The 11,801-nt window shown below is 36.4% G+C and overlaps 1 protein-coding gene across 1 annotated transcript; it reads right to left on the reverse strand.

Moving 5' to 3' along the window:
- Positions 1-4,964: 4,964 nt before the first annotated feature.
- zgc:153441 (retinol-DH_like_SDR_c domain-containing protein) lies at positions 4,965-11,424 on the reverse strand. The gene is made up of 7 exons (XM_051671275.1): positions 11,331-11,424; positions 10,125-10,259; positions 9,088-9,279; positions 8,838-8,999; positions 8,191-8,310; positions 7,833-8,037; positions 4,965-5,102 (listed from the first exon to the last, which is right to left on the reverse strand). Exons 1-7 carry the CDS (start codon positions 11,422-11,424, stop codon positions 4,997-4,999), a joined length of 1,014 nt encoding a protein of 337 aa, XP_051527235.1. The 3' UTR covers positions 4,965-4,996.
- Between the last annotated feature and the right edge of the window lie 377 nt (positions 11,425-11,801).

Raw genomic sequence — 11,801 nt, forward strand, 5'->3', positions numbered from 1 at the left:
AATGCAACTTCTCAATTACTGTAGCAAAGTGGACAGCCACAGCCTGTCAGACGATTAATATTGTGGAGGATGAGGGTTTAAGAGATTTATTGTGCATTGCAATGAATACGCAACCTATGTGGACCACTGAGTACCTCCCACTTAGACTTTGGGAATGTTTTATGTTACTTAGTGGTATTTTAGTGCATTTCTATCTTTATACTGTGAAAGGCTTTGTTTGGAAAATATTAATAAAACATTAGTGTTGCATATTGTTTTCTTTCCTTTTTTTAAGTAGGAACTAAAAGCATTTTGACAGGAAAAGTATATATAGAGACATATTTCAGCATTTTCAAAATCTGATTAACTATGAAAAATCATGCGATAAATCGTGATTAAATATTTTAATCGATAGACAGCGCTAATGTTTATACATTTATACATTGCCAATTTCTTCATGCTTATTTTATACTTTTATATTTGCTAGTGACTGTTCAATTTGAAATATCGTGTGGCTGATGCTCAGGTGTCTTAATGGCCAGGCACATCTTTAAAAGCTTTTAAACCTTTTTAAATGTTTGAATGTCAATAAATTGCTGATTAGTAATAACCTGCATTGTGTTTGCAGTCAGGTTTTAAAGAATTTAGAGAAGTACAGCAAATGTATTAAATGTAGGCATGCAGAGTGCAGTTCTAAAGAACAACAGTAGAACTGCAGTACAAGTGTGGTCATTTGGACACAGTATTCCTGCAGTTTTCAGTAATGCAGTACAAGTGTGGTCATTTGGACGCAGTATTCCTGCAGTCTCCAGTACTGCAGTAAAAGTGTGGTCATTTGTACGCAGTATTCCTGCAGTTTTCGGTACTGCAGTACAAGTGTGGTAATTTGGAAACAGTAGTACTAACACATACAGATATATACATTCACACTGTCACCTATGGGCAATTTAAAGTTTCCAATTCACTTGACCTGCATGTTTTTAGACTGTGGGGGAAACCGGACACCCTGGAGGAAACCCACATGAACACGGGGAGAACATGCAAACTCCACACATAAAGGCCCTGGGTGAGCCGGGACCGAACTGTCTTGCTGTGAGGCGACAGTGCTACCCACTGAGCCACCGTGCCACCCATTATTAATATTTAACTCATAAATTGAAAAACCCCATAAAAACCCATAGAAAATTACAGAGGGAACCCATGGCGAATTAGCCTTCTGGGTTCGCCTTCAAATTGACGTCATGGCTGAACAGTTCTATCTCATGGCACATTTATGGTGCATTTCAGAAAACTAAGAACTCTTGAATTTTCCCACCTCCTACTTGAAAATAATGACTGGAATGCTGCTCGAATTTGAACATCCGACTGATTGATCGATCAGTCCTGACCTTGGTGAGAAGCATCATTTGACGTCATTTCCAAGATGGCGACGACCAACGAGCATAACACTGATCTGATTTTTGTGGTGTTTTCACTGCACAAAATGTTTGAACATGCAATATACAAGAATGCGAACATTTTGTGTTCAAGACTTTTACGTTTTTGTTATAATTGGCATAAGAACACAAAATGTTCTTGTTGAGTCATGGCACCATCTTGTGGTTTGAACGTGTAAGCTTGACGTGTAATTGAGTGGAACACATTGAGGTCGGAAGTGGAAAAATTTCAACTCTAGTATTCCCACATCCAACTTCGTCTGGAACACTGCAATATGTCTGCTCCAAGATAACTTAGCTATTACTATTGTTTACGAAAATTGGATAGCTTTACGTTAGCCTTCTGTATAATTTTTTTCATGTTCACTCAGAAATTTTTAAACTGCTATGTTAAAACTCTGAAATTGCTTTGTAATCAATTCCTTCTCTGTAGCACTTCGTCATAGACAGCCTACACCTGATTTCCCCGATCTTGTCGCGTCTTCTGCTGTGTCAGTAAAAAAAAAAAGGCGGGATGTCGAAGGTGGATCTCGAAGACCTCCCACCAAAATGTTAATAAGTCAAATCATTTGAAAGCTATTATATTAATTTGTATAGTGCTTGTCACAACACACATCATTTCAAAGCAGCTTTACAGAAAATTATGTAATATGTCTTCGAGTCATAATTTCTTTTTTTTTTTTTTAAGTAGTCATATCTCTATTTCTGTATTTACAGCATTATTTGATTCATATGTTTTCTATGTACATATTATTCTAGGGAATAAAAAGCAAAATTCAGTAAGCAAAATATTAACATGTTCATATTTATTGTATGTTTTGACACTAAAGCAATTTTGAACAGTAAAAAAATCTGATGAAATACAGGTGCATCTCAATAAATTAGAATGTCGTGGAAAAGTTCATTTATTTCAGTAATTCAACTCAAATTGTGAAACTCGTGTATTAAATAAATTCAGTGCACACAGACAGAAGTAGTTTAAGTCTTTGGTTCTTTTAATTGTGATGATTTTGGCTCACATTTAACAAAAACCCACCAATTCACTATCTCAACAAACTAGAATACATCATAAGACTAATAAAAAAAAAAAAACATTTTTAGTGAGTTGTTGGCCTTCTGGAAAGTATGTTCATTTACTGTATATGTACTCAATACTTGGTAGGGGCTCCTTTTGCTTTAATTACTGCCTCAATTCGGCGTGGCATGGAGGTGATCAGTTTGTGGCACTGCTGAGGTGGTATGGAAGCCCAGGTTTCTTTGACAGTGGCCTTCAGCTCATCTGCATTTTTTGGTCTCTTTTTTTCTCATTTTCCTCTTGACAATACCCCATAGATTCTCTATGGGGTTCAGGTCTGGTGAGTTTGCTGGCCAGTCAAGCACACCAACACCATGGTCATTTAACCAACTTTTGGTGCTTTTGGCAGTGTGGGCAGGTGCCAAATCCTGCTGGAAAATGAAATCAGCATCTTTAAAAAGCTGGTCAGCAGAAGGAAGCATGAAGTACTCCAAAATTTCTTGGTAAACGGGTGCAGTGGTTTTCAAAAAACACAAATGGACCAACACCAGCAGATGACATTGCACCCCAAATCATCACAGACTGTGGAAACTTAACACTGGACTTCAAGCAACTTGGGCTATGAGCTTCTCCACCCTTCCTCCAGACTCTAGGACCTTGGTTTCCAAATGAAATACAAAACTTGCTCTCATCTGAAAAGAGGACTTTGGACCACTGGGCAACAGTCCAGTTCTTCTTCTCCTTAGCCCAGGTAAGACGCCTCTGACGTTGTCTGTGGTTCAGGAGTGGCTTAACAAGAGGAATACGACAACTGTAGCCAAATTCCTTGACACATCTGTGTGTGGTGGCTCTTGATGCCTTGACCCCAGCCTCAGTCCATTCCTTGTGAAGTTCATCCAAATTCTTGAATCGATTTTGCTTGACAATCGTAAGGCTGTGGTTCTCTCGGTTGGTTGTGCATCTTTTTTTTCCACACTTTTTCCTTCCACTCAACTTTCTGTTAACATGCTTGGATACAGCACTCTGTGAACAGCCAGCTTCTTTGGCAATGAATGTTTGTGGCTTACCCTCCTTGTGAAGGGTGTCAATGATTGTCTTCTGGACAACTGTCAGATCAGCAGTCTTCCCCATGATTGTGTAGCCTAGTGAACCAAACTGAGAGACCATTTTGAAGGCTCAGGAAACCTTTGCAGGTGTTTTGAGTTGATTAGCTGATTGGCATGTCACCATATTCTAATTTGTTGAGATAGTGAATTGGTGGGTTGTTGTTAAATGTGAGCCAAAATCATCACAATTAAAAGAACCAAAGACTTAAACTACTTCAGTCTGTGTGCATTGAATTTATTTAACACACGAGTTTCACAATTTGAGTTGAATTACTGAAATAAATGAACTTTTCCACGACATTCTAATTTATTGAGATGCACCTGTATGTTGAGGTTTATTAACAACAATTGGTATTGCCTATACCATGAAGCATTTTCAGTATAAACACATTGTGTAATTCAACAGTTTCTTTAAAAGTGAAGCATGCAATTCCTGTGACTCCAAGCGGAGGTGCCAAAATAATTTTCAAACAGACTTCCCAAACACTTCCCAAACAGGTTTCACGCTTCAACCTCATACAATTGACCCAGTATTGCTATGTTGGGCTGGCCAGTTGATCAAACAAACAAAACAATGTTTTGATAGTCCCATATTTTGGGGGAATTAACCTATTATTTAAGCCAGGTTCACTTTACAATTTTAGCCACGATTTTGCTGTTTGAGACAAATTCTAGGGATTGTCGAAGATTTTTTTCTTATCGTATGTCAAAATGGTCAGTCTTTGATCGCTTAATGTAATACTGTGTTTACCTCATTTTCACAGATGGTAGATTAATTGCTTTTGCAATTAATCTTGGTCTCCTAAGTAGTTCTGACAGTGACAGAAATTTTGCAACGCAGTCGTGGAGTGTGAATGCTCCTATGACTCTCAGTCGGGATGATTGGGACCAAAGTTCAGTCTGACATAGTCACACAGTGAGCCATAGCTTTTATCCAAGATCTCACTGGGATCACAACAAGCAACAGTCATAAAGGAATGTAAAAATCGTATAGTGTACACCAGGCTTTACTTATAGTTGTCTCTGCATATTAAGATGAGATAGGGGAAAGTATTGTAACTGCAAAAAAATAAAAATAATAATAATAAAAAAATTAACACATCACCTTTGTAGAAAACCAATGTATAAAAATGTTTCAATGTCACACCTCATTCCAGCCCACATGTGAATAATATCCATTCAATTTGTAGCACATAATGAGCACATTTCCTAGAAAATTGCACTCACGGCAATCTTCAATTCCAAGGAAGGCGGATTACTACATGTTTGATCCAGACTAAAACGCATTCCAGATTCTGTAATTCTAATTAAACTGCTTATATTAATCATCTATTTAATTTATTAAAACTTTCATTTGGGAAAAAAAGAAGAAAAAAAATTCAAAGGTGCCCTGAGAGAGCATAGCATTTATATATAGGCATGTGATATTAAGAGTAGGGCTTGATGAGATGTTGGGGGTGTTAGTCCTCTTCACTGTAGCCCACAAGCTTTGCACTAACTTCCCACAACCTCAGGGCAGCGAGATCATCTTTACCTTCTGGAGCTGGTTCCTTCAGCTTACAATCACTGTAAACAGAATGTTGTCATAATCATAACAACATAATCATAATCTCTGTTGTCATACAATCATAATCTCTGTTGTCAATGAATAAGCATAAAAATGTCAGAAATGTATTTGAAATATTTTAAGAAACTGTAACACTAAATATGCTTCAATCATGCATGCTATATTATCTCATGGGTACTTTCTATAACAAACAGAATAAACTTACAAGTAAAAGTTCAAGGCTTTTCTAATGAATATTAATTAGGTAATGCTGACATTGCGAATTCCTGTACTGTTTGGTCACTTAAGATATTCATTTTCTACCTTTCAGCATTTGTCATTAAGATACAATATCGAGCAGACCAGCTTTAAATTTGTTCATATTTTAACATGACTTTTACTAATTTTTAATAAATAACTCTGAGCTGTCAGAATTAATACGTTAATGCATGCAATCATTTAAAAAGTTTAGGTGTATATTTTTCTTAATCGGGATTAATGCATTTACTGTTAATACAACATAAACTAGCATAAACACTTGATGGAAGGGTGGAACCTTTGTAATGTGTCCACCTGGAGTCATTACACTGACACACACTTCAGAAACACACAGACATCAGCGCTTCCCTGGCAGTGAAAAATTATGGAAAAAGGAACTCTTAGCGCTATTTGATGTACAAAACAAGCCTAGATGGGACTTGTGATAGAAAATAACATATTTCCAGCCTATGTAAGGCGCATTTTAATTACCACAGAAGCACACAAAGTCTTAACCATCACCAAAACCCAGAATGAGACATTTTTTTGTCTATAAGCACTTTTCATGTGGAGTTCAAAGCGGCAGTTGATGCTGGCGTTGATGCTCTGACACGAATCATGAATGCAGCTTCATGATTTCTGTAGGAAAGTGGATAGCCACAGTCTACCGGCAGATTAATACAGTGGAGGATGAGAGTTTAAGAAATGTACTACCCATTGCAATGAAAATGCAACCTATGGGGGGACTAGTTCTTTCAATTAGTCATCCTCCCAATTAGACTTTGGGAAATGTTTAATGTTACTTGAATTGTTGCTATTTTAGTGCATTTCTATCTGTTTGGAAAATGTTAAGCATTATATTGTTACATATTGTTTTGTTTTCTTTCCTAAGATGGAAATAAATTCATTTTGACAGGAGAATAAGCATATATGGTGACAAATTTCAGCATTTTCAAAATATGCGATTAATCGCAATTAAAAATAAATAAATCGACTGACAGTATTAAAATAACTTTATGCTGCCTTTATGTCCTTTTTGGAGCATGAAATGTTTGGACCGCACTGGTTTGCATTTTATGGATATTAGAGCTGCACGATTAATCGTTAAAGATCGCGATCTCAATTCAGACACCCACACCATCTCATTTCTAAATGACAACCATTCTGCAATGTATATTAACGTTCCACTGGCATGCATTTGTAAGGCGGTCAAATTTAAATTCAGAATTCACTTCAAGGCACGTTTTTAAATGTTAATAAATTTTATATGGCATCTACAAAACATAGCACTCCTGCACGAGATGCTGAATAAACTAAAACGTTTGTCCAGCACAGTGGTTTACAAACTGCAGGGTGCAGCCACGATTAGCTAGGAGTGTGACAATCTCTGTTCTGTTCAATATTTTAATACGTTTTGTAATGCTACGAAAATACCGGCATTACCAAGATTTGACTAAATTAGTTTCATTTTGCATGAAATTACCTTTTTTAATGTTTTATATTATAATTTTTTTAATGTTTAATTGCTACTTTTGCTAAAAAACTTAAAGCACTGTTTACTCTGTTCTCTTTTTAATTACTGGCTCTTGAATAATTCCAAAATAAGCTTGAAGCAAGTTTTACAAGAGAAACACTGAAGGCCTCATTGTATTATTTAAAAAAAAAAAACAACTTTTGTAAAATAACTGTTTTATTGCATATTTGCTTACAAGTGCAATACCAAGTTAACATAGAACTGTTAATGAAGCTTTTTTCTGCTCGTTTTGCTTTTTACTTAGCATGTGAGAAACAGTTTAAATCACTTTTTTTTATTATTATGCAGTTTTTTTAACAGGATTTTTTTTTTTTTTTCAATAATCACAAGGTGCTGTTTGATTTATAATGTATTCGTTGTGCCCTCTTGTGGACTTTACATTTATATATTTGATTTACAACTTCATTGTAATTTTGCATAGACTGAAGCAGAGAACATTTTGTCAGAACCTCTAATAAATTATATTTTACTTTGTTTAATACCCTTATGTCCAGGTTTTGTAAATCACTGAAAGAAGCATTTTTCTTCAGAATCGTGAGAGAATCTTGATCTTTATTCTAAGTAAAAAAATCGTGATTCTCAGTTTATCCAGAATCGTGCAGCTCTAATGGATATAAACACATCATACTGTACATCTATGAAAATACCTTTGTAAGTCATACAAGTTTCAAATGGCATAAGGGTGAGTAAATGATGAAAGAAATATCATTTTTGGTTGAACTCTGCCTTGACCAAGACACGTTCATTTAAACAACAATTTCAAAAGCTTTCTATATTAGACAAATTCCAGCCGCAAGCTTTATTTCCCTTTTCAGCAAAAGAGATGCATACATAGTGACACAGACAAAATCTACCATGGAAATAAAGTTGTGGGGAATGGGCCCACAGGTCCTACTGCAAATGATGCCTATACCTAGATGTGTGTACAACGGGTAATGATGACAATGCACCAGCTCACCTAAAGTAGCAGCCACTGTAAGTCTCCAGCCCCTCAGCAACTGCACAGTAGATGGAGGTCTGAGCACCTTGCTTTGGGTTTTTCATCAGTAGGAGGGCAGGAAGAGACAACAGGGCACTGAGCAGTGGATGTCTAGTCTGCACGTAACGGCCCAGTTCAGTGCGGATTACTCCAGGGTGAAGGGCATACACTGTTACACCAGACCCTGATTTGAAAAGAAACAAATCAAGTGTAATGTTATAACACTATTTAAGGAAAAATACAATATTCAGTGGGTTGTTGTTGTATAGGGCAGCTTATCAAAGCATTTTCTAGATATGCTTGAACAAGACTGATGTACCAGTGATGAAACACAAACCTTTAACCCTCCTTGCTAACTCGCGAGTAAACAGCAGGTTGGCAAGTTTGCTTTGCCTGTAGCTGACCAGGGAATCGTATGGTGCTTTGTTGAAGTTAAGGTCATCAAAGTGGATCTTACCTGTGAGACAGGTATTTGAACTGAAATATGATGTACATTTAGGAACGATCTCACATGAACTTCTGAAATAATAATGTTTCCCTAAGACTCACAAAATCAGTAAGGTTTGCTCCGGAGTAAACATGGATATTTTCATATGTGATATCTTTTGTCGCCTATATCACATGTACAACAGAAACTTTATGGATAGCTTTTGAAAACTGAACAAGATCATGTTTAAGGGATATTGTGCCAAAAAAAATACATTCTTTCAGAATTTCATCACCTTCATGTTGTTCCAAACCTGTAAGACTTTCTTTCCTTTGTAGAACACCAATGGAGATTGTGTTCAAAGTGTACTTTCATTGTATGAAAACATTTTTTGCAATAAAAGTAAATAGTGACTGAGGCTAAATTCTGCATAACATCTCTTCATGTGTTCTATGGAAGAAAAAAGTAATATGGATTTGGAACAACATGAGAGTGAATAAATGATGACAGTATTTTCATTTTTGAGTGAACTATCCCTTTAATGGGTGGGTCTTTACCTCCATTGTGAGCAATGCTGGACACATTAACAACGCGACTTGGAATAGAGTTCTTCAGCATGTCCAGGAGCAGAACAGTCAGGAGGAAATGGCCCAAATGATTGACAGCAAACTGGGTTTCATAGCCATCTTCCGTAAGGCTTTTAGGGCACATCATTACTCCTAGTAGTATGACAATGGTTTTGTCCACAAAACGTAATAATTAAAAATAAAGCTAAAATCACAGTGTGGTTTGTTGCAAAGGTCTCACCAGCATTGTTAATAAGTATATCCAGTCGATCCTCAGTGGCAGTGTATTCTTGAGCAAACTGCCGTACAGAGAACAGAGATGCCAGATCTAAGTGCCGAACTACTATGTTGCCATTTCCTGTAGACCTGCGAATCTCTGCTGCAGCCTTTTCTGCTCTTGAAAGATCCCGACAAGCCATCACAACCCGAGCCCCTAAGAATAAACAGAAATTCACTTTATTAGAAAATAGTGTCTGGCCTAGTCTAATAATTTATGCATATGCATTGTGACCTTAAAGAGAGAGTTCACCCAAAAATGAAAATTCTCTCACCATTTACTCACCCTCATGCCATCCCTTATGTATATGACTTGTGTTTTTCTTCTGAACACAAAGATATTTAGAAGAATATCTCAACTATGTAGGTCCATACAGTGTAAGTGAATGGGTACCACATTTTTTAGCTCCAAAAACACATAAAGGCAGCATAAATGTAATCCCTATGACTCTAGTGGTTAAATCCATATCTTCAGAAGTGATATAAGAGTTGGTGAGAAACAGATCAGTATTTAAGTCCATTTTTACTATTAATCTCCACTTTCACTTTCACATTCTTCTTTTGTTTTTGGCAATTCACATTCTTCGTGCATATTGCCACCTGCTGGGCAGGAGGAGAATTTATAGTAAAAAAAGGACTTAAATACTGATCTGTTTCTCTCCCACACCTATCATATCGCATCTGAAGATATAGATTTAACCACTGGAGTCTTATGGATTACTTTAATGCTGCCTTTATGTGCTTTCTGGACTGTAAACTTTTGGTCCCTATTCACTTGCATTGTATGGAACTGCAGTGCTGAGATATTTTTCTAAAAATCTTAATTTGTGTTCAGCAGAAGAAAGAAAGTTATACACATCTGGGATGGCATGAGGGTGAGCAAATGATGAGAGAATTTTCATTTTGGGGTGAACTATCCCTTTAAATCCTTAAAATACTCCAATGTTGGCGTTTCAGCTTTCTTCATGAGGATCAGTTGATGAACAGTGACAGTGTATTTACCTCTTATGGCCAAGTCACGTGCTGTCTCTCTTCCGATGCCAGTGTTGGCACCAGTTATGACAACTGTCTTTCCATCCAATCGCACATGACAGCGGCATACTCCACCTGCAATCCACTTTTTCAGCAGAACCAAACCTGATGTTGAAGAAATGATCCAATTCAAGACCAAGGAAATTCTAGTATTGTCAGTTCTGATAAGCACAGTGGCCTATGCAGCCTGCAGATAAAGTCCTTGTGCTTTCAGCTTTGTCTTGGAAGCAGTGTTGAAGACCTGGATGGTTGCCGTTAGGAGATTTGATATCAAAGCCTTGTGGTCCATGATGCAATGGTTCAGCAGGGTCATTAGAGTTTATTAGAAATTCACAGAACTGCAGTAAATGTGTAAAACACATTTTTTGTAAAAAAATGAATTTCTGTAAAACACCCTGCAACTGGGACAAATTTCCAACTAAATCCAATTTCAATTGGCATTCAAAATCTCCTTACTAACTTTAGCTAAGTGGTCACTAACATGCTTGTCCAAGATACTGAAAGGAGTATCTCAGTACAAGTGAAAGCAATAACTGAATTAATTGTGGGTGGAAATCTGGGGTAAAACAAAGGAACCATAGGCAAAAACATAACATTTAAAGAAGCTTGCTTTAGTTTAAATAATCTTTCTGGGTGGAGACTTGCTGGGATTATGGCTTATTTTGAGTCTACAAATTACAAGCATAATTCCTTTTTTGGAATATATTTCATTTGTTTCTGCAGTTATATAAATATATTCTACAAGCATTCTACAGATATTCTACCGAATATATATTAAGTTGTGATGTTTCGGTGTTGTAGGGCTGTTTGGCTTTGCCATAGAGTTTCAATCCATTTATTTTTTTTATTTAATAAATGTAATATTACAATGTAATGAAAATACTGCACAGCCACACTGTCTCTGAATTATTTTGGATTCCTCAAAAATCTATCAAATCCCTTAAATTACACAAAATTGAGCCACAAGATTGTACCTTCCACCAATAGTTTTAAAATGGTCTCAGAAATAATTAATGGAGCCAATAAATCTCATCCATGTGGTCTTTGCGTTTTGTATTCTGTAATAACTTGCACAGAACAAACAGTAGCCTATTAAACACTTTAGTTGATTACTGACAAATTATGTTTTAGTGCTCCAAAGGTTAACATGAGAGTTAATTATATAACATAACTTACTAATAGCTGAGATCGCAGTTACTGTGCCGTATTTGGCTAGACGATTTGACTTCAATTCCTCCCACAGTTGAATGACTGAGATAGAGAGATACATGTCATATGTTGTGATGAGTAGTCACCTATGCTCTCATTTTTTATTTTTTTTCTGTTCTACAGTACAAAACTCCTCTTTTCTTTGTTCATTCAAAATCTGTTGTTTCAACTGCACAGCCACAGTTAAGCTTAGTGACTGCTAACACATCAGAGCACCCTGCATTTAAGGCTGGGTTAAGGTTTTATAAGAAGATTAAGCCAAGACCATGTTAGACTCCATGGATTATGGTGACACAGGAATGTGAATAAGAAAAACAGCAATAAACACAATTTCCTGATTTAAATAGACATGGTTAACATGTGAAGTGTTTTGAATTTTAGATTTTTGGATTTCAAGACAACACCGAAATATTGTGACAATTTATACAGTTCCCGTTA

Source organism: Myxocyprinus asiaticus, chromosome 34 (genome assembly GCF_019703515.2).
Source record: "Myxocyprinus asiaticus isolate MX2 ecotype Aquarium Trade chromosome 34, UBuf_Myxa_2, whole genome shotgun sequence".
NCBI classification, from domain to species: domain Eukaryota; kingdom Metazoa; phylum Chordata; class Actinopteri; order Cypriniformes; family Catostomidae; genus Myxocyprinus; species Myxocyprinus asiaticus.

Coding starts and splice junctions, on each gene's coding strand:
- zgc:153441 (XM_051671275.1), bottom strand. CDS start 11,424: ATGTATCTCTCTATCTCAGTCATTCAACTGTGGGAGGAATTGAAGTCA. Junction 9,000..9,087: donor TATACTTATTAACAATGCTG/GTGAGACCTTTG, acceptor TCATACTACTAG/GAGTAATGATGTGCCCTAAA. Junction 5,103..7,832: donor TACAGTGGCTGCTACTTTAG/GTGAGCTGGTGC, acceptor TTCTGTTTACAG/TGATTGTAAGCTGAAGGAAC.